This window comes from Ovis canadensis, chromosome 2, assembly GCF_042477335.2.
Source record: "Ovis canadensis isolate MfBH-ARS-UI-01 breed Bighorn chromosome 2, ARS-UI_OviCan_v2, whole genome shotgun sequence".
Taxonomy (NCBI): Eukaryota; Metazoa; Chordata; class Mammalia; order Artiodactyla; family Bovidae; genus Ovis; species Ovis canadensis.
The window spans coordinates 48,303,097-48,326,917 of record NC_091246.1 but is presented as its reverse complement, the minus strand read 5'-3'; the positions used below and the strand labels follow the sequence as shown (position 1 = coordinate 48,326,917).

The 23,821-nt window shown below is 37.0% G+C and overlaps 1 protein-coding gene across 1 annotated transcript in view; it reads right to left on the bottom strand.

Annotated features, from left to right (window-relative positions):
- Window positions 1–3,818: 3,818 nt before the first annotated feature.
- ERP44 (endoplasmic reticulum protein 44) overlaps window positions 3,819–23,821 on the bottom strand; it is a 100,343-nt gene continuing 80,340 nt past the window's right edge. The window contains exons 7-12 of the mRNA XM_069576062.1: window positions 22,493–22,550; window positions 20,184–20,300; window positions 17,845–17,956; window positions 16,841–16,982; window positions 6,143–6,245; window positions 3,819–4,169 (exon numbers count right to left, since the gene is read on the bottom strand). Of these exons, the coding sequence (XP_069432163.1) occupies window positions 4,068–4,169; window positions 6,143–6,245; window positions 16,841–16,982; window positions 17,845–17,956; window positions 20,184–20,300; window positions 22,493–22,550 (634 nt within the window). The 3' untranslated portion in view covers window positions 3,819–4,067. The remainder of the gene's footprint in view (window positions 4,170–6,142; window positions 6,246–16,840; window positions 16,983–17,844; window positions 17,957–20,183; window positions 20,301–22,492; window positions 22,551–23,821) is intronic.

Genomic DNA, 23,821 nt, shown 5'->3' with positions numbered 1-23,821 from the left:
ATTATGTAATTTGACTTTTTTTCCCCCATCACATAGTAATTACTTGTGCTGGGGATCAAAGATGGAGCAGTTTGTGCTTCCAGAGCCAGTCTTCACATGGTGATCAGGAAAAGGGATACATACACTTCCAACTTCTTTTAGACTGGTATTCTAAAACACTTAGATAAAGGGCTGTGGGATCACAACAGGTGGTAATGGTCCTGGGCATTGAAGGATGGATAGAAGGATTTATTAGGCAAGGTGGGGAAAGGGAGGGAGGGAGTAAAGGGAGCACTTTGGGGGCACAGTTTGAAAGCTGCACTCTTCCTCTTCCAGTGTCTCCAAAACCTATTCTCTGAAGGCAGGCTGGCCCTTCCCCAGTGTGCCCTGCAAGAGGGAGCTTTGATGCTTTAGCTAAAGGCTAGGTCTGTTACCAGCACATGGATTCATACAGCTTCCCATGCTGAGTCAGGTGCAATTAAATAATCTAAAAAATAACTGTAAAACTGGAACATCTTGTGACTCTGGTCATCTGAATTTTGAGTCAAATATTCATGACAAATAAGTAGTCTCAAATATAGAAGTATTTTAGAAATATAGTTTTATTACTTGGAAATACATACAAAAATTCAAACACAGCTAAAAAACAGTTGCCAAGCAGCAGTCCTATCCAATCTGTTTTAATGAACACACAAAAGTTATAATCAGCATAAGACAATTTAAGTTCTAAAACAACTTACTGTCTTCAGGGTCTTTAAATATTGGGCTTAAAACTGATTATTCTTTACAGCTGTTTAATCATCCCCACAACTATAAAGTACTAACTAATGGTTTTGAAAACTGGAAGAATGTTTGTCCATTTCTAGTCTTCTGTTACCTTATGATCTCCATGGTTTCTTAAAAATTCCCAGCAGTTGCTGACAGAAAGCATTTGGTACATCCAGCAGCTGTCTGTGATACTGGAGTTTGGGCCTAAGAGCCCTAAAACTATTCAAGGTGGCAACATTTTTACTTCCTATTTTTGCGGTTTTGCTTATGTCATTTTTTGTCCAAGCAAACTAGGTCTCTTTGTCAGAGAAAAAAATAAAAAGTGAGTTACTCTGTTTTTCCTGATTGTTGATCCAGTATACTCCTTTATCTGTTTTTCTTTTTGCTGTGATTCAGGTTTTAAAATATTTTTTGGCAGTGTTAGTGTTTTCTGCACATTTAAGCTCATTCTGAGCTTTAACATATCTAACACTGTTTTTTATATTTCACTTTGCTCTTTTCAGGCCTTATCATGCCAGTTTTTCCTTCTTTTGTATGTAATCTTTGACAAGTTGACTTCATCAGAGAGCTCTCCATGAGATGCTTTAGTCACCCATTCTCTGCCTTCTTCTCTAGGTTCATTTAACTTTTAAAAAATGTTCAGAATTTCATCTAAAGTAAGTTCACCCTTTTATCGTCCCCCTCACTACTGTAACTACTAAACAACAACAACAACTGGAGAAGGTAGTGGGCTGACAAGCAGTAGGGCCTGCTTTTAATTTTGGTTTTGCAGCTTGACTCTGTTCTTCAGTCTAGTCTAGCATCCTTTCTTTCACAGCTGAGTAGCCTGAGGCCTGAAGTAGATTGGATATCCTCTGATTCACTGAGGTTCAGAGGAGAAGTCTAAATTTTAAGTTCTAGATTCCTGAAGTTCTCTCTCTACATCCAGCTGGTGACAAATGCCTATGGGACCTCTTGTATTTGTTTCTCTCCATCTCTGCTGTCCCTATCTTAGCTCTGCCTTTCTTTCTCCTCCACTGAACTCATTTAATTATCTTGAGACCTCTGCTACAGTGTTATGAACATACTGACTTGCTTAAACTTGTTGATGGATCTGGCTATAAGAGTAAAAATCTCTTCCTTAGATTGGCATACAAGGCCCTACACAATCAGCTCGAACTTACTTTCCCATTGTCCTAGCCACAGGCCTCCTCCCCACCCCAACCCTGCACTAGCCCTGTGGCAAGAACTTACTTTCTCTAATGCATTTCTTCTGTTTGGCACTTGAGCTTGTTAGTGACTTTACAAAACTGGGCAACAAATCCTGATGAGTGCTGAGCATTTCAGGTATAAAAATTACCCAACGTCACTGCATATCTCATTCATTCAGTAAACATTTATTGATGTTTATTGTCCCGATACAGGCATAAAATTTAGTATCCTTGCATGCCCTCAGTGGCTTCACACTCTGGAGAAGACAGTGACAGTGGCAGGGCTACAGTCTAATAAGCCCCCATATGCATAAATGCTAAATAAAGCCTCAAATCCACTTTAACAAGCCACTTAGATCACACTGTGTTATCTTAGATCACACTGAAGATGTGTTCTTCAGGGCCTTTATCATGACTACTCTCAAACCAATTCTATGCAACCCAATTCTTAAGTGTAATCTTCTGTTTACTATTTTTTTAAAAGTCAATTAAAGGATTACAAATTTATTCCAGTCAATTGCAGATGCTGCTTTTGGTTTTGTATGCTTGCTTGTTTAATGTTTCTAAGTTTTCATTCTGACACCTCACATTTGGTCCATCTTCTGACTTGAAGACTGTAGCTCTGATTTCAAAGTTACTGATTAAAAGCAATGGAGAGAACAGAACTAAGGCCCAAGCTTGAGGAAGCTCTGTCCTGCTTTTCTAGCATTTTCTATTAAACATGCCCCATACTACCTTACTAACATTTATTAGTCTAAATGAAATGATGGGCAAGTCATGCATAACAAAAAATTTTAGACTGATTTTAAAAAATAACAATCATTAAATATCTATTATAAATATTTACTTTAAAAGAATTGAAAGGTGTTACATATATTACATACTACATATAATGGCACATGTCAGCCTTTTAAGCTTAAAAATAATCTTTCCCCAAACTGGGATTGACTTAGACTCCAAGTATAAAATGACTCTTGGCCTATAGCACCAACCCAGGCCCAGAGGAAAGCCAATTTTGAACCTGTCCTCTGGCATTGGGCTTCCTGATATGACACCGAGGGTCTTCTCCCTCTGGTTTTGCTCCCTGGCAGTACTGAGGCCTGGCACAGGGACCCATTTGACTGAACACTGCAGGCCTAGGAAATCAGGGAATCTAGAGGACATAGGGTCCTCCTTAACAATTTCACAATGAAGCAAGAAATATGCCTTACTGTCTTTGCTTTTGATCTATACAACTAGAACAAGACTACATGATGGAAGAAGGTTAGAATTACTGAAATATATTTTCTCTGCTGGTTTTTCTCTTTGGAAATTTAAAAGTGTCATGATAGGAGGAGCCTTAAAAGTCATCTAGTTCAATACTGGTAATCTGTTCCACTAGTATCTCCTTTTCCTCAGATTTAGGTATAATTCAAAGTTTTAAATGCCACCCATATGCCACTTTGTTAGACAAACACATAGAAATTTAATAACACTTTTCATTTTTTTTCTTAATTTATAAGGACAATTCCTGCCAAATGTTCTGGCTTATGGCTCTCCTCCTCTTCATAGTATGTTTAAGTTGCACATTAAGAATCCAAAAAATACCACTATGGAATTTTCATAAGCAATATCCAACTAATCAGTAAAACACAGTACACAGTGTGAAAATTTTAATTTATTCCCCCTCCCCCCAGCCATCCAGAATGTATACCCCTTTAGCTTTGAGAAATGTGAGAACTAAAAATACCAACAGAGTTGATCATATATAGAGAAAAGAATGAAAAACACATACTACACAGGAAACATCCCTAAGTCCTCCCTAGCCTGGTAGTGCAAGTTAATGGTATATATCTGGCAGTCTCATCTTTCACTTGATGTATAAAAATTTTACAGGACAGATTTAAAGTAAAGGTAGGCCTCTGATTTTTATTTATTTATTTTTAACCCTAGCAGATTTTTTTTAAAAGAGGCTATATTAAATGACAATACATTTTGAGTCGGGGAGAGAAAAAATTAAAAAACCCAAAACTTCTTTCAGTTTATTCAAAATAAAAATACACATAGAATTATGAAAATATAGGTTTACTATTTCCACCATGTAAGTTGATGCTGCTGTTTGAAAGGCTTGCAAATTGTTTTTCCAAGTTTTTAAAGCTCATCTCGATCCCTCAATAGAGTATACCTATATTCACTGGGTGCTAGTTTCTGGAAGGAGCTCTCAGGAGGACTGCTTGCTACATCCTGGACTTCCTACATGGGAAAGAATAAAACATTTTTATATCAATATATTTTATAGTTATATTTTAATAGGAGTATTAGATGCATGGTAATTGCCCTATAATTATTTATTAATAATCAATAAACTATAGCTACTATATGCCAAAGACAAGAGTTGAGTTTGAAATCTTGCTTTCCCTGTTTCAAATGCCCTTACTCAGATTCTCCAAGGCAGGGCTACCACAGAGCCTTTAACCGTTGACCTGATGACAGTTACTGAGGTGTGGTGGAGAAGCAAAACATCTGACACCTGGGTGCTTTCCTAGAATATTCTGTAGAGGCAGTAAAATCCTAAGCTGGCCAAAACCCTTCCATTTTACAAATGACTGCTAAGATTATTAAAGGCACCTGTAGCCTGGCAGGCAACAGTCCATGGCATTGCAAAAGAGTTGGACACAACTTAGCAACTGAACAACAATTCTGCAGACAGAGATCTGGACGTCAGCAGTTACAAAAACCTAGTTGACATAAGGAAGAAAAACACTTCAATACTCTTAAGAAATTTCTGTAGTATTTTACTTGTATACCAACAGTACGTAAAAATATCCAGTGGAAATATAAGAGTGACATAGAAGAATTTCAAAAGGACAGTGCAGTCTATCCTTTACATTGTGAGCTCCTCAAGAGTAAACATGATTATCATTGTTTTAATATTCCCTGTAGTTTACACAGGCACATAGTACATGTAGTACACTATATATATATATAAATAAAATGGCACATGGGAAGTAATATATCCACACTTTACTTTTTATACTTAGTCACATTCCCTTTCCCCAATACATTTGTTAGTTTTTGCTGAGATATGTTTGGTTTAATTAATCTGAAGCTATACTACTATGAAATGAACATGTATTTGGTGCCTACTATGTATTAGTATGCAAAGATAAATAAATACAAGAAGTTGAGTATCTAATATAGAAATTGAAACAAATCAGGATAATACAGTAATGGCAAGCCACATCTTTTCTTACTCTGATAAAAAACTAAGCAGGCCTACTTTGGGTTACTGCCAACAAAGTTTTCCTACATCTATAGTTGCTTAATTATCAAAGAAAATCTGATCTCAGATTGTAAGGAAAAAAGCATGTTGTCAGATTCCCAAAAGTAACTGGTAACTCTGAACTTAATTTGACTGTTAAAAATTCACTTAGTTTTTATTTTTCTTTGGTGGTTCTTTTGGCAAAAACAGTGTATTGACGTTCTAGGCATATGCAGTAAGGGTTTTGGTATATATCATCTCTGGTATATATCATTCCCTCTCAGTATAATGGTAACAGACATGACATAAATCAATAATGCATCAAAATGCAAATTTAGGGGTGTTTAACAAAGTAGGTACTTATACAGAATTTACAAGGTAACTTAGAACAGAAGAAAATTCTCAGGTTAAAAATATCTATCTGTATATCAAGCAAATATTAAACTGTATTGGTAAACAGTTGTCAAGCATTCTACATCTCAAACGGAAAAGCTGCATTAAACTGTAAGTTTTGAGCATTATGAATACCGTGGTGATGAAGGCTCTTAAGATATCAAATCATTATTTTCTTTATAGTGTGGTGGTCACTCTCAGCCACAGAGGAAGGCTTAAGCAGTTAATGCAATCCACTGATTTCTTTGCTAGTCTACCTGCTTCTAATTCCTACCTCTTCTATATGAAGCTAACTGTATTTAACCCTTTTATGGCCATTTTCCACCAAGGACTTACCAGACTACTTTGTTTATATGATCAAGGAAGTATATTGTAATATTCTTACAACTTTTCTGAAGGTTTAAAATTTTTAAATGAACATAATTTGTATATTATCTAGTTTGTTTAGAATTTTTTTACAAAAATATTCAGGACTGGAAACTCAAGCTTATGCAAGAGCTTCAGAGTCTTTTCAAGACTAATTGAAAAAGAAAAAAAAGACTTCCCACTGAGAAACAAACCAGAGTCCTACCTCTCCTGGGGCAGTATCAGTTGGGTCAGGACCATGATGGAATTCTCTGTGTAGTTTTCCAGAATGTAAGTCAAATACAAACTGCTTGAGTTTTCCAGGAATTCTAAAACCAAAGTAAAACAAAAATTTAGCTTAAACTATTTAGATGGACTTATTTCTATTTTACCAACTTCACAACATTAAAAACAATTAAAAAAAAATTTAGCTACAATCCCACCAACTCACCATAACTAGTAACAAACAGTCCAGGTACATCTCAAACATTTTCACACAGTTGTAAATCATCATGTCTAGTACTCAACTGTGTGTTCCAATGCTTGCACTTGTTTTACAGAAAATTTTCTACGCTTACTGGAACAAATGCTTCAGAATCAAGATGGTGTCCTAAGGCTTATTCCCTTATGTTGGGCATTCATAAATTTTCCTTAATATATAGAACTGCAAAATCTTATGTTCTGCAAAATTACACTAAAAATAATAGAAGCTCAAGGGAAAAATAATGTAGGGACTAATCACTTCAAACTATGTAGGTCTGTCCTGAATTAACTGAAGGAAGATTATATTACAAAGCTCCACATCCATTTGGCAAAGTATTTGGAAGGCAGAATTTTAAGCCATGGGAAACAAAGAGAATCACACAGAAAACAGAGACTGATGTGAGCACTTCAGAATGACATGGTGCTTCCAAATATGTAAGGCTTCTCCACCATTCTGCACGTTCATGACAAAGGAAATGAGACAAAGACTATGAAATAGAAAAAAAATAAACTGGTTACAAGTCATAGCTTGTTACATAGGTTTGTAACCAGATTCCTACTAAGAGCCTAAAAAATATTAGTGCCCTTCAGCCTCCTCCAGCATTTGATCTCTGTGTCAGCCAGATGACACCTTAACCTGAAGCTTAGCAGTCTTTTTTGAGATATAGGGCATTCACTGCCAGCATAACAAACTTTATCAAAATAATCTAAACCAGGGTATAGCTCTTTCATGTTTTTTCTTAGAGGGAGAACTTTCTTCACAACTTAAACCACACAGGCAATTTCATCGGCTACCTTAACACTGTGAAAAGCAAAGCACTTCTCAAGGCCAGTGGCCTTAAAAAAAGTCTTCATGCATCACAAACACAAAGGCATTGTCTTTTATGGTGAAAAAGCTTTCCTTAGTGGCTTCAAACTATTCTGAGGAAAATAACGTGAACCAACATCAGTTCAGTTCAGTTGCTCAGTCGTGTCCAACTCTTTGTGACCCCAAGGACAGCAGCACACCAGGCTTCCCTGTCCATCGCCAACTCCCGGAGCTTGCTCAAACTCATGTCCATTGAGTCAGTGGTGCCCTCCAACCATATAACTCACTGTATATTTGATGACATTCCTGTAATTACCAATTATGGTATGAGCACATCTGCAGGACAGAAACATGCACTGCAGCAAAATAGACCAGTATAAACCTAAGCAGATTTACACAGTACCAGCCTTTTCCTTCACAATTATTTCCCTGAGTTGTATCTGATAAAGAAGGAGTGATGAGTTAATGTGTAAGAACTTAAAACAAAGTGGGCAAATTATGGTTACAGAACATCAGTATTGACTACTGCTTGTCTACCTGTTTGTTCTGAGGTCTTGCCAGCACTTTTGTCTTTAATACTAAAATCCATTTTGCTAATTTGATAAGTAAAAGACACCAGCATTTTGATTTCCATCTCTTTAGAAATTAAGCATTTTTTCCATTGTTTTAATTTCTATTTCTGCTCATATGAATTGTTTGTCCTCTGCTGAGATCCTGGTAGAGATCTGGCCTCTACTGAAATAAATTAAAATTCATTATATTTTTAAATAGAAACCTGTTTCTCCCCCTCCCCCCAATCTATTGCATGGAATAAAATGCAGGTCTACAAACATTTTATTTCCTTCAGTAGAACTGATTTTTTAAATGACTGTTTTAGTAGCATACCTGGCTTGTGTTAATATTACCAGTTTTTTCTTTTTATCCTCTCCTGAGGTCCTGCAAGTGCTGTTTCTTCTCTTCAATAACTCCCACTGAGATTAACAGCCAATAACTTCATTGTACACCCATTTCGGCTCCCCACTAGCTCCAATGCAACAGAGGCCAGCAGGTGCCAAGTGCACAGTTTACAAATACAAATGGCTGTCAGGTAGCTGTATTGACAGAATGCCTCTGAAAGGGTCTCTGGTACAGAAGAAACTGCACATGCACCAGACAGAAACACTGAGAGGATATCAATTTAATCTGACATCATCTATTGTCACCCACAGCAAAGTGCTCAAATATATTCAAAGAATTGCAAATCTATAATGTTTAAGATAAAGCCCTTGCTAGTTTGTTATTTAAAAATGTTCAAAGATGGTCACACCAATACAATGTGAATTGCTTCTGCTAGTCAAGAAATAATTTACAATTAAGTGTAACAGATTCATAGACTACACTCCAAACAGATTTTTCCCCTACTTGATTTTTTTCCCCTTTGTCAACATGTGGGAGAACTGTGAGTAAAAGCAAAGACAAGAGAGAGAGGATGAATCTGAATTGATGTGGTAGAAAAACAGATGACAAAGAGCTCTTATCTAGCTTGTGGCTAGAAATTATCCAGTTATTAGGTAACAATCAGTGAATCAACAATACATTGTCAAGAAAACAGGCAACACAGTTATTTGCTAAAAAGGAAGATAAATAGACCCTTACTATAATAAATTCAATTAAATTTTCATACTTAGGGTATACTTTTTCTAATGAGAACCCCTAAGTGTTTCTCTTTCATCCTCCATTTTTTTGTTTGCTTACAGTATTTATTTTTAGGTGATGCAAAATTTAGACATGGTGAAATGCACAAAACTTAAGTGTATCATTTAAATGAGCTTTAACAAGTGCATATGAGGTGAGAAGTATTTTTATTAAAAAATTTACATACAATAGAATTCATTTTTTAGGCTTAAGTTATATGAGTTTTAACATAAGCATGTAGCATCTTGTTACCACCTATACAAACAGGAAATAGAACAATTCCAACACTCACTCCTATCTTCCTCTTCCCTTTAACTCTTGCTGATCTGATCTATTCCCATAATTTGTCTTTTCCAGAATGTCATGGATGTGAAATTGTGAGACTGGCTTCTTTTACCTAACACCCTGCATTTGAGATTTATCCCCTTTGTTGCATGCATAAAAATGTATGTTCTTTTATTCACTGAATAGCATTCCATTGAGTGGATTTACCACAACTGGTTTATTCATTCACCCACTGAAAGACACTGGTTCTTTCAAGACTTTGGTGATTGTAAACAATGCTACCACAAATGTCTGGGCATAGGTTTTTGTGTGAACATAAGTTTATTTCTCTAGGTAAAATACTAGGTTATATGCATGGTGTATGTTTGACCTTTTAAGAAACTGCCAAATTGTCTTCCAGAGTGGCTGTATCATTTTGCAGTCCCACTAGCAATGTATGAGAGTTCCATTTGCTCCATATGTCAAGTATACCTCTGTTAAGCTGGAAAAAAAATGGGGGACATATAATTTGGAGTGGAGAAGGAATCGATTTATGTGGGTTGAGCCAATCAGATGTCTACAGAATGTAGGCCAAGGGGTTTAAGGAATGCAATCAGATGATATGATGAGAGTTAAAAAGTCATAGAGAGTTCAGATTAAGTCCCATCATGGTAAATCAGAACCGCGTCAGGCAGAAGTTAGAGCAGGGCAAAGGAAAAGCTGCTCTACAGAGAGGAGGATGAGGCAGAAGTGAAGTGAGAGCCCAGAGAAGAGCTCCTGGGCCCCAGAGGAAGGGAAGAAGAGATCAGCTGCCCAGCACTTGCAGTGGTTCAGCCTAGCTCCCCTCAAGCAGTTCCATTCCTTGTCATTTTCTTAATAGTTTTTCAGCATAAACCCCTTGGTTTTGAGCTTCGCCAGGTGAGTTATTTTGTTCCTTGAAACTGCAAATACTTAACAGCAGAACTATCCAACAGAACTTGTGTGATGACCAAAAAATACTGTATATCTGTCCTGTCAAATACAGGAACCATTACCGGCATGTGGCAACTGAACACTTGAAATGGGTTTAGAGTAAGTGAGAAACTAAATTTTTAATTTATATCATTTAAATTAATGTAAACTTAAGTATCCATATAGGGCTATTAACTATCATATTGGATAGCACAGCACTATGACTTTTGACAAAAGGTCAAAAACAAGAAGCACAATCAGTAGAAGACAATGAAAGAGCCATTTCCCCCCTACCAACAAAGGGAAAATCACGATGGGGAAAGTGTTCCATAGCATCAAAACTACAAGGATGTTAATAAGGATGAATCAAGTAAAGTCCCATTAGTAGCAGTGTTATTTTTTCATGGGAAAAACCTGGATTTCAAACAACAGAGGTTATTTAGACAAATCATGAAACAATCCATTCAAAGGCAAGCTATCTGGCCACTAGAAATAATGGAAAAATACCGATGAATGGGAAGATGTTTATAATGTGTGGATAAGTTAAAAAGAAAATTTATAAAATAGCATGGTTCCAATTTGGAGAAGGCGATGGCACCCCACTCCAGTGCTCTTGCCTGGCAAATCCTATGGTGGGCTGCAGTCTGTGGGGTCCCAAGGAGTTGGACATGACTGAGCAACTTCCCTTTCACTTTTCACTTTCATGCATTGGAGAGGGAAATGGCAACCCACTCCAGTGTTCTTGCCTGGAAAATCCCAGGGACGGGGGAGCCTGGTGGGCTGCTGTCTATGGGGTCACACAGAGTAGGACACAACTGAAGTGACTTAGCCACTTAGCAATGGTTCCAATTTTATAACACATACATATATTTAGATCTCTTTCGTGGATTTATAGGTGATTTTTATTCTTTGGCATTTTATCAACTTTAAGAATTATCCACAAAGAAAATATTCTTATAATCAGAAATAAGGGACAAATTATATGCTTAACAGATACATAGAGAGCAGACATTTTTGCCTGGTGCTTGATGTTAAGAGGAAAGCATTCAGTCTTTTACCATTAAATATGGTATTAGCTGTAGGTTCTCTGTAAATGTCCTTTATAAGATTGAGGAAGTTTCCATATATTCCTGGTTTCTTAAGCATTTTTGTCATGATTGATACTGAATTTTGTCAAATGCTTCTTGTGTATGTTGATGTAATCAGTATATGCCTAATTACTCATTGATTTTTGAAAGCTGGAAGGAAATGGCAACCCACTCCAGTATTCTTGCTTGGAAAAGCCCATGGACGGAGGAGCCTGGTAGACTACAGTCCATGAGGTCGCAAAGAGTTGGACATGACTGAGCGACTTCACTAATGACTAAATGTACCAGCCTTGCATACTTGGGATAAAGCCCACTTGGTTGTTGATATATTATTCTTTTTTCACTAATTGCTGGATTCAATTTCCTAGTATTGTTTACTACTTTTTAACTCAACTTATACAATAGTTTGAACTCATTCAATGTATTACAGTGTAAAAACACTATATCTTGTCATTTTAGTTACTTCTTTGAGCTTCAGCTTTCTGATATGTGAAGTGAGAACAACTGCTTTATTTATCTAACTGTTGTTTTTATAGTCACAGACTTGGATTTAAATCCAAATATATTAGTGCCTATAATAATCACACGACTGAGCGACTGAACTGAATAATCATAGCTAGCCTTCTAAACACTAGCCATGTATCAGACACTGTTCTAAGAGTTATACATATTCATTTAATACTCAGAAGAACTCTGTTAACTAGGTAAAATTATTATCATTCCTGTTTCATGATGAGGAAACAGAGGCATAAAGGTCTTAGGAAACTGCCCAGGGTGATAGAACTAATAGATAACAGACTGGGTCCAGAGTCTGTGCACATAACCACTGTATTCCTTGCCTCTTTAGTGACTCCACTTTAGTGAAGTTTCTAAATCTTGCAGAGCTTAACTTCTTGATTGTAAAGTAGAAATAATATCTACCTTCTAAGCTTGTTACAGATGAACTGAAAACACATATAAAAGTATAAAGTTGGGCTAGTACAGTGCCTGGCTCTGTCAGTGCTTGGTGTCCGTTTTGCTGGCAAAACCAAATAAGGTAAAAATATATTGGAATGATCTGAAAAGTAAAAGTACTTATAAATACTACATATCAAGATCAGGTGTACAAAAAGTATGTTACAGGAATATAAAAATGGTATTTAGGGGCCTGGACCACTGCATATGTATCAGCCCAGTGGCTGATAAGAGAGACACATTCAGAGAATTAAAACTACAGAGATGAACAGGAGAGGTAGAGAATAGGGCAGATGAGTAACTGATAAATATTAGGATATATTCCAGATATATACATTCAGAATAGTCAAACTCTTAATCTTATAACAAGTGATGAAACTAAGAGCAAATTAAAAGCATTTAATGAACATCTACTAATGCCACCACAAAGCACTTAGTATAGCAAGAGATGATGAAAACTAAATACCGGCCTTTTAAAAAGATTCTCAGGGTAAAGAATCTGCCTGCCAGCGCAGGAGACATGGGTTAGATCGCTGGTCCAAGATCCCACATTCCTCGAAGCAACTAAGCCCATATATGCGACAATAACTGAGCCCGTGCTCTAGAGTCCATGAGCCACAACTACGGAGCCCGTGTGCTGCAACTACTGAAGCCCTTACATCCCAAAGTCCACGCTTCACAACAACTGCAGTGGGAAGCCTGTGCACTGCAATGAAGAGCAGTCCCCGCTCACCATAACTGGACAAAAGCTGGCACAGCAATGAAGACCCAGCACAGCCATAAATAAAACTATACACACACATAAAAGATTTTGCAGCACCATTTTTTTTTTCAGTCAAAAGCCTGACTTGGGTTAAAAAAAAAAAGAACCCCTAGATAATGAAGAATGAAACCAGGTTTTCAGGGTTACAAGGGTAAACATTTCTTTTACCTATCCCTCTAAGTTCTTTATCATCTCATTCAATTCCTGGTTTGTTCCCTCTAAGTTGAAGGAGACAGGCTAGTTCATCATGGCAGCAACCAAACTGCTAAATTAGGGAGATACCCACCCCTGTAGTTTCAGTTTCATGTTGCCTCTCTCATCTCCTCACAACCATGCCCCCTGAGTAGTTTAAGGAATTATGATAATAATTTTCAGTGATGCAGTGATTTGAAATAAATGACCTAGATCTCAGAATTGGGGAACTCCTTAGCCTTAGAGTAACTTGTTCATTTCCCTAGGAGTGATCTGACATCCTGCTGCTTTTTCCCGTCACTGGGGCTCTGGTGGGAGCTTACCTAAGAACCCCTGAGCAAAGGAACAGATGGTGGGGATTTGCAGGCCACAATTTTTAGAAGGTAAGTTTCTCCAGAAAGCCCTTCAACAGTCTTTACACTAGACCCCATCATTTATTCTCTTCTCTCAGGGCTGGCGAACATTTCCTAGGCCTATCCCTATGTGCTTAGGCTTCAAAACTTCCCCCTATTCTACCTCCATATAAAATCTTTACATTTGGCAAGAAATCAATCTGGTCAAACTACAGATAGATAGATAGATAGATAGATAGATAGATAGATAGATAGATAGATATAAAACAACTAAGGATTCAGAGATGTGTGATTCAGTTTCAGGTATTAACAAACAGTGCCTCTTCAAACATCTTTCACATTCACGCTTAGGCTGCCTTTGTATGTACTGAAAATGTAACTGTTTTGGTATCAAGTGTTACGAGCTTGAGGTTTGGGGGTTCAATATACTCTGACATGACTTCTAGCCCTGCCAGTGATTAGTGGTGTGGCCTTGCTGGTTATGTTACATCCCTAAACCTCAGGTTCTCTGAAATAAGGGATGAACAGAATACTGGTTAGCAGCTCCCCACACCATGCTGCAGTGCCTGCCTTTAGCATGGGAGGAGACTGTATCATAAATCTGCTTTCCCTCTCCTTACCACCACATACTTCTACCAGTTGACTCCAGAATTGCTGAGTTACTAAGTAAAAGTAATAGTAATTACAGTAATTTATGGAAACGGCTTATCATTTAAGCCTTAATTACCATGCAGCACAATAACAATTACACAAGCCATTAAATGTGTCAGATTCACTTTGCTGCATGTCTTTTATTTTTTAACACTAACATCTATTCACATAGGCTCAGTTTGTAGCTCACACAGCATGTGCCTCCTTATAATTAAAAAAATATTAGAGGAAACAGTGCCTAGGAGGGGAAATCAGGCACCTAAGGGAGAAATTAAAAGTAATTTGTTTCAGAGCTTCAAATATAATCACTTCTCTTATCTCCCTCCCTGCTCACAGGACTCAACACTTGCAGGATGGGAAAGAATCATTTCCCATTTCCATGTTTCTTTGGGGAATTTTACTGACTCTGTCTTTTTGCACCAGGGCACAAGCAGAGAGAGTGCTTCCAGCTGATAAATTAGCTTTTCTTGGTAACATGCCCATCTCTTGGTCCAGTGAACTGTGGCTGGAGGATAGGGGGATTGGGTCATGTGATAAATAATATGACCGCTGATCTTAGTTTGGGTACTCTAACAGACACCAAGATGGGATTGGAAAGGCTAGAGTGTTTTAAATCTGACTTCAGAACTGGAGGAGAAAACGTAAAAGATAGCCATGGTGAAATTTGTCACAGGTTTCCCTTCATGTATAACAATGTTCCTGGGAATAAAAGCCAAAGTTGGCCATAGTTTGGTTTCTGACTCGTAAACCTAACCTGAGTCAGCATCCTCTTGACTTTGGCTAACTTGAAACTTCATAATTAGGGCTGGAAATTTACAGTGAAAGGAAGAGGTAGATAATCAACCCAAGATTTGCCCACTACCAGAGGTAGGAAAATATAAAACTTCATGCAAATAACCCATGAAGAGGGCAGCATTTTAATACCAAACACTGTCACTGCCTGGAAGCTCTTGAAGTAAACTCAACCACTACAAGAGCTGCCCCCTCTCCTATAAGGTCTGTTCTTTTAGCTAGAGTTTACAGCCTCTGGAGGCAAGCCAATGAAGTAAGAGGAAAAGGATATGCAACCAGCTAAGACATTTCTGTCTAGTACAACAGTCAATGCTCACACAATGCTCAGCAATTTAGATGTTTTCACTTTACCTACACTCGGAAGAATACCACTTAGCATATTAACTCACTGAATATTTATCTGGGTCTTCTATATGACAGTTGTATAATATAAACCACTGGTTTATATATAAAATAAAACCAATGGTTTATATATAATATAAAAAGTTTACTAAGACTGGATCCCCAGTTCAGTCCAAGAACTCACAACCAGGTAGAAAAAGGAGATAAGCTGGGAATAGGCAATTGGGTTTTATAATGTGGTAAGTGCTCTGACAGGGTTCAGCAGAGGGGCACTGATTCAAGATTTCTGGAGATGTTAACGCCTAAGGTAGGACCTAATGTTCTGGAGAAGTTTTTCATGGAGGAGAGGAGATGGGGCTTGGAGAAAGGCGATGCTGGGAGGAACAAGTACAGACACTGTGGGCTGAATATGAGTAGACAGGAGGGGGATTGCTGAGGTAAAATAAAAACAACTAATGTTTTTAAGTAATTAATGGTTCATAACACAATCATCATCTCTCATTCATTTTTATAACAATCTCATTAGGGTGGCTGTACCACCAACCACATGTTAAGTGTAAAAGAACAAGTAAACAGAAGTGACTTGCCTGAAAGTGAAAGTCGCTTTGTCGTGTCCGACTCTGCGACCCCATGACTTGCCTGAGGGAGGACCCCAAATGGAGACCTCCTCTATGTGAGGACTGAGAATCTTCTTCTATCAAACAACCATATCTCTATTAAAATATTCAGAAGTGAGTGAGGTAGTCCATTCTGCAATAGGACTTCAAATCACCCTCAAACTGTGAAATTTAATCTTTAAACATTAAAATGGGTGATATTTAAATTAATTTTGAAAAGAAAAAGGTCTTTTGAATTAATACTTGTATTGCTTAAATTTTTCATATACGAAGAAACATTTCTACTTTAACTGTTGTATCTAGCATCTCAGAAAGCTGATATAAATAGTAGTATCTGTGGTAGTTACTAGGTTTATGTTTATTAACACTATGAGAACAGAGTCAGAAAGCATATCTGTTCTTGGAAAGGTTCTTAGCTGTATGCCTTTATAAATGCTTTGTCATAGCCATCTTCTGGTCTTAAATACCACTAACATTCTTGACACACAGTCACAAATGAGCACCAATATTATTCTTTTTCTTTAATCTACTTCCTTGATGTGCTGACAAAGACTAAATTCAATTCAAAACAAATTTCTCATAGGTCAAAATTTTTCTTTCAGAAATTAATTCCCAAGCATTTAAGATTATCTAATTCTGGCATTTCTATAGAGACATATCATAATTCTCATCGTCATTTAACATTTTCTTTTTTTCCTTGGTTTTGCTGCGCAGCTCATGGGATCTTAGTTCCCTGACCAGGAATTGAACCTAGGGCCACAGCAGTGAAAGCACCAAGTCCTAACCATGGAACCACCAGGGAAATTCCCCACAGTCATTCATACTACACTCTGGAGTTTAAAAAAAAAACACAAAAAAACCAAAACTCTTCCTTCCAAATAACACAGCATTACTGTTTCAACATAGGATTATTTAAAATATCCAAACAATCATTTTAAGTTCATTTTTGAGACACAGATCAGTGATTTTAAAAAACCAAAATGAATACTTACAATACATCCCTGAAGTCTCCAAACACATACATATGCCTAAAGCTGTCGATAGCTATTACAGGGCAATCTGCTGGAGTTTTCTGTATGTGCAGAAGAGGATGTCTAAATTTGTCACAGTCAGCATGTAAAAAGTTTATTGTACCTTAAAAAGAAATAGAATTTGGAGAGGTAGATTAGAATATTCTTTATTATATTTTCATAAGTTTGCAAGTTCATAAAAAGTGATATACTAAAAACTTCCCAACATGCTTTAGAGTAATATAGATTACAAAGACTAAAACCTAAATATTACAACACTTAAAGAGGTAGGATTTTAATTTTTAAGGCAGAGAGTGTAATTTCTTTAGAAATGCAATAGTGAATTTTAAATTTTTCTGGGCAGTCGTTTGCCCTGGAGATTATCCTGGTCTGTTCTCATGGGAACATCTTCATTTCATCAAGGATGCCCTTCCAGTCCCTACTGGTTGATTTTTAATCTACAATTCCCAAAATATTTACAGAGACTGATACGGGCATGGCTCTATATAAAACCTCCAGTCTATTTTGTTTGACTTTCTTCTCCAGTGGTGATAATGCAAATTCCCTTTTGATGCTTTGGAGAAGTTTGCGGAGAACTACTCAACTTACTTTCATTTAGAAATACAGTAAATGTTAATCAGGCTGTGTAAGTCCTCTCAGCAGTATCTCTGGAACTATTAGAAAAGGACTAGACAAGCATCAAGGTGCTGGAAGAAAGTGCCTAAAACACACTGTCCACCCATGATCCCACTTTTCATGCTACTTGATTTTAAAAAGCTAAAAAAATTGTGTTTTTTTAAAAGCTACTGCTTTGCATTATCTCTACTCATACCTCCCTTCCCCATATTTTCATGTAATTTTAGGAGTTGAGTTAAAATAACTTAAGTTTTTAATCCAAATATATTTATGTCAATATTAATATAATGGAAAGGGGGGAAAGTTAAAAAAAAAGAGAAAAGAAGGATATAAACACCTTAATCTTCTACCTTTTTCACTTATTAATTGTCGGGCTACTTCATTCTGGAATATTTCTAAACTTTCTGTATCTTCTTTCATGTGGAAGAGTATGAGAAAAGGCAGTCCTTCTTCTGTCAGTTCCTGTATAGAGAAGTATTCAATGAGAATTATCAGGCCTCTCCATTCAGCTCTAGCTATTTTCTAGGTAGGAACAATTTAACCTCAGCCCATGTAACATAAAGCAGCTGCAACATTCCAGGAAAAAGAGACCAATGGTGTAAATAAATGCCTCAGTGGAAGAAGGAGCCACTGAGAATGGCCCCCTGTGTCCTGTACTGTGGGAACTGACCTGCCTTAAGGTAACCACTTGGCTGACCTGTGACCTAGTACTGGATGAAGCCATGGTATTTAAAAAATGAGCTGACTAATGAGAGGATAAACACTCTTCACCGATAACAATGAAAAACTGAGTGTACAGCAATAAATAAATCTAACTGATTTGCAAACTTACATTTATTCTAAGGTTTACTGCAAAAACCACTCCACTTACATGAGATCTACCAACAGCTGAAAAGTGTGATACAGAGCAAAAGACAAAAACCCCATAATATAGCCAGTTTTCAATCAATATACAATTTATCAACATTATTAACAAATATTTCCACTTATATGTGTATGTTTATATATATACCTTGTGCATATACACACACAAAAATACCTTGAATCTGTTCTGAACTCTCAGAACATTTTCTCAGTGCCTCACATGTGGCATGTTACTTTTTAGAAAATTTAAGAGCTAAGAAGTTAAAAGTAGAAAAAATATATTACTTTATTAGTAATAAAATTACTAATTTTGTAACAAAATTTTTTGTTAAAAGAAATCCTACAAATATAGGTGAACTGACAATTGTTAAAGAGAGAAGTAATAAATTAGTAGTTTGAAAATATGAATTAGTTTGCTAAACTAATTTACATACATTAACATAGTAGCTGATAGTTTAACCTACTAGAGCTTCCAATGTACTCATGTCCACATCTGTACCAATATATTCTTTAAAGTAGGTAGTCAAGAATTCAGGAGAAAGAGAGCAAGACAACCAAATTTACAGGTTAACAAATCTTTCCTTATATTTTAAAGGATTTGTGGGTAATTGGTTATGAAATGTAACAAGTTTAAAGAATTTCATTAAATGTGCCAACTACTATAGATGAGCGGCAGGGTTGGGGGTGGAAGGACAGACCTCTGTTTAATTGTTCAAGATTTTCCAGGTCTGTACCTTTAAACTGTTTTGAAACTAACCCTGTAAGAACTGCCAAAGCAGTGAATAATGACAGGTTACTAGATCTTTCTGAGTCTCTAAGGTCTAAATGAGCTGCTACAATAAAAATGTTAATTAATTCAGATAAACATACCTGAAGCCCAGGGAACAGAGAAAGTAGAAAGGATAAAACTAAGACAATAACCAAGCAAGCAAGCTTTACTGCAACACAACCACACTTATTTATGTACTGTCTAAGGCTGCAAGTTGAATAGCTGCAACACACTGTATGAGCTGCAAAGCCTTAAAATACTCACTTTTTACAGAATTGCCAACCTCTGACTTGGTGGGAATTATATGAGAGTGTTTATTCTGTGATAATTTCTTGAGTTGTATATTAATACCTGAGCTATGTACTTATTCTTTTGAAGCATATATCCATATTGAAAGTTTTAAGGTAAAAATTTTTTTTTAAAAATTACATTCTTAGGCTGTGGGTTTTGAAAGTGAAGGAGTAAAATGAAATGAAAGCTATGTTTCAAATACAGTTAAAAACAGAGATGTCTTTTTAAAAACAGACACAGCCCTTTGTATTTGCTCCTCCAACCTCCTAGGCTTTTATGGGAGTTGTTAAGAACTGGAGATAGGCTTTATTTCAGGCACATGGGATCACTGAGGACAGTTACATGGTAATAATAATTGCTTTCATTATTTACAATGGAAAGAGAACACAGTTTCATTCTTTTAGGAGAGGAATCAGAAAAACATTTTCAAAGCAAAGGATTATTCACTGTATATAATCGATTCTAACTAAAATCTGCAGAACATTGCTTCTAAAGCAATCTCCTTAAATAAGAATCTTCAACCAAGGGTGGATCAGAATCACCTTCAAACTCATTTTCAAGGTGGTCATGAAACACTGCTACTGCAGGAAATACAACAGTGGGATCTGGGACAGCAGCAGTGGCCCACTGGCCTGTATTATGGAAAGAGCTATGACGTGTCCACTGTAACAGTAAGTTCTGTGTTGAAACAGCAAGATGGGTAGAAGCAGCTTGCTCTTTCGGAAGTCTTGATTAAAAATAGCAACATACACTAGAAAGCCATACCTCTCCATTTTCGAATGTTATTTCTCTGACAAGAGGAACGCATTTATCTTGAATCCAATTGTAAGTCCCATCAAAATTTGTCATAGATCCCAAGTACACCATATCTGGAGCAGAATGCTGTTACAAAAACAAAGAAAAAAGTAAACATCTAACCTGTGCTAGCAAAACTGCATTCTTAAGCCATCTATGAGCTTAGAAAATCTACACGGGATATAAAAGAAGCAAAAAATCATGGAACTTCTGAGAAAGAGGACTACTGATGGTAATAAGCTGCTAACTATGATTATGAGGGACCTGATTATCTAATCTGTGATGCCTAAGCCTTCCACTTTCCCTTGGATTTGCATCAAGTAAATGCTTATCAGTATCTTCATCAATAGCCGGCAGGTGTTGGGAAAAGAATTATCCTAATGATTTAATTGAACTATCTCTCCCTTCAAAAATGTCAGAAGAAAATTTGGAGACTTCCAGTGAAAAAGCCTTGAAAAATACATGATACTATATAAATCTAAACTAAAATTAACTGCTGTTATCTGTTTCCACATTCACTCAAAATCAGTACCTATGAAGTGCCTAAAATGATGATAAATTGCTAACATTACCTAAGCCAACTACTGTGACCAAGCATTGTTTTATCACCTTGTATGTGTTTTAAGCACCTTGTATGTGTTGACTCAATTAATCCTCAAAACATCCCCATAAAGCAGGTACTAGTATTATCATGGCTGTTTTTACTAATGAACAAACTAAAGCACAGAGAAGCTCACAAACTTTCCTGGAGTTTTACACCTAGGAAGGTAGCTGATTGTATTATTTTAGTGAAGTACAGTTGATTTATGGGCTTCCCTGATAACTGGAGACCTTGGTTCAATTCCTGGGTTGGGAAGATCCACTGGAGAAGGGATAGGCTACCCACTCCAGTATTCTGGCCTGGAGAATTCCATGGACTGTATAGTCCATGGGGTCACAAAGAGTTGGACACAACTGAGTGACTTTCACACACATAGTTCATTTACAATGTTGTGTTAATTTCTTCTGTATAGCAAAGTAACTCAGTTATACATACATACATATCCATATAAACCTGTATTGTATATATGTATTTTGTTGTTCAGTCACTAAGTTGTGTCCATCTTTTTGTGACCCCTGTGGACTGCAACATGCCAGACATCCCTGTCCTTCACTATCTCTCAGAGTTCGCTCAAGTTCATGTCAAGTCAGTGATGCTATCAAACCATTTCATCCTCTGTCGTCAATTTTTCCCAGCATCAGGGTCTTTTTCAATGAGTCGGCTCTTTGCATTAGGTGGCCAAAGCATTGGAGCTTCGCTTCAGCATCAGTCCTTCCAATAAGTAGTCAGAACTGATTTCCTTTAGGATTGACTGGTTTGATCTCCTTGCTGTCCAAGGGACTCTCAAGAGTTGTCTCAAGCACCACAATTCAAAATATTAATTCTTCAGCACTCAGCCTTCTTTATGGTCCAAATCTCACACCCATATATGACTACTGGAAAAACCACAGCTCTGACTATACGGACCTTTGTTGGCAAAATGATGTCTCTGCTTTTTAGTACATTGTCTAGGTTTGTCACAGTTTTTCTTCCAAGGAGCAAGTGTCTTTTAATTTCATGGCTACAGTCACTGTCTTCAGTGATTTTGGAGCCCAGGAAAGGAAAATCTGTCACTGCTTCCAGCTTTCCCCCATCTATTTGCCATGAAGTGGTGGGACCGGATGCCATGATCTTAGCTTTTTGAATGCTGAGTTTTAAGCCAGCTTTTTCAGACTGTTAGGTCAATTTGGGGTAATAATAACTGTGAGTTTTGTCTTTCTTATTTGTGGTTACCATCACCTGGGTCTAAACAGCTACTTCTAAGTTGAGATACACTTAACTTCTTAGCCAAGGGTTAAAAACAACCTAGCGCTCCTTAGTATCTGCCAAGTACCAGGTGAACTTATACACCAGGAGACATGGGAGTTTGGCTAGTCTCATTCAAGCTAGAGTGATGACCACAGACCTCTGAAGCATTGTTTTGAACGTGAGTCCCAGACTGAAGGTGAAATAGAAGTGGGAAAGGCCTGGGGGTCAGGGGGTCTCTAGTCCCAGCTCTGCCACTAAATGCCTGTGTGACTTTAGGCTTGTGTTTTCATCTTTACTTTAAAAGGTTTGGATTAGGACAAAATGATGTCTTAAGGTTCCTTCCAATACTAAAACTGTATGAATCGGTGAATATTAACATGTACAAAACTATAAATTATAGTATACATATATTTACATTTTAAATTATACACACTAAGAAATAGCAACTTACCCCTGGAGGCTTATAGACTATGTTGTCTCCACTGTATCTTTCTGGTTTTGAAACAACCCTAACAGAAAGAGAGAAACAGTGATAATATTTTTTAAGAAAAATAACAGCAGTAATATGTCTAAAGTATCCCAGGTGGCACAGTGGTAAAGAATCTGCCTGCCAAAGAGATGCAAGAGATGCAGGTTTGATCCCTGGGTTGGGAAGATCCCCTGGAATAAGAAATGGCAACCTACTCCAGTATTCTTGCCTGGGAAATCCCATGGACAGAGGAGCCTGGCTGGTTACAGTCCATGGAGTCACAAAGATTCAGACATGACTGAGCAAGCACGCTTAGGAAATATGCTAGTTGTTTTGCAACATATGAACTATAACTTGAAATACATACCTTTCCATCTTTCCTACTTATAAGATTATGCAACACCAAGAAAAGCATACATTTGAAGGAAAAGTTTAGTACAAGGCAGATTTTTTTTTAAGGGACATTTTAGTTAGCTGTTTTTGTGATTGAGTATGTTATCTTTGGATTAGAAGTTTTGGCAGTAAATGGCTGTTTTTGACCCCAGATTGTTTCTAGTAACTGAGGTGATATCTGGACAAAGCCCTTTGGATAGAGACAATAAGGATAAACGCTCTGCTATGAAGTGTGCTTGCAGTGTTAGAGGAATAGTGAGGGGCCTGCATGGCTGGAAACAGTAATGCAGAAAACGTAAGGGAGATGTTCCTTCATTGTTTACTCTGTACAACCATCCTCATAAAACACTGATAATGTTTACAATAGAACACACATACAGAACCTACAGAAGCATTTAAAATAAGGGAAAAGGTCACAAACTGGAGAGGAAATACTATGCCCGAAATCTGGGCTCTACTCAAGACTACAATTGTACTAGTCAAGGTACTGCAATTGAATCTTATCAGTTACAGGTCAAAGAAAACAGATAGTATTGCAAAACATCAAAGGATGGTGGAGATAATCTTCAGTGAGAAGAGACTCAAGGACAGAACCATAAGAATGATTCTATTTTGAAAGAGAAAGGAAAAAAAAAAAAGAAGATAAAGCCAGGGAAATCAGAAATGTAAGGAACAAACCAGGGAGATTCAAGGTAAAGTACAGACATAGCAGAAGAAGGACAGGGTAGCTCAGGGTCACATCCTTCAGAGAAATTGTAGAGAACTAAGATTGGAAAAAAGACCACTGGATTTGCTAATTAAGAAGTCACTTTGTGACTGTGCAGAGAGATTTCTTTAGGGTAATGGAGGTAAAAGTTTTCAGGAGGTTAACATATTTGAACCATTAGAGTATGAGAAATTCAGGGTAGTCAAGCATAA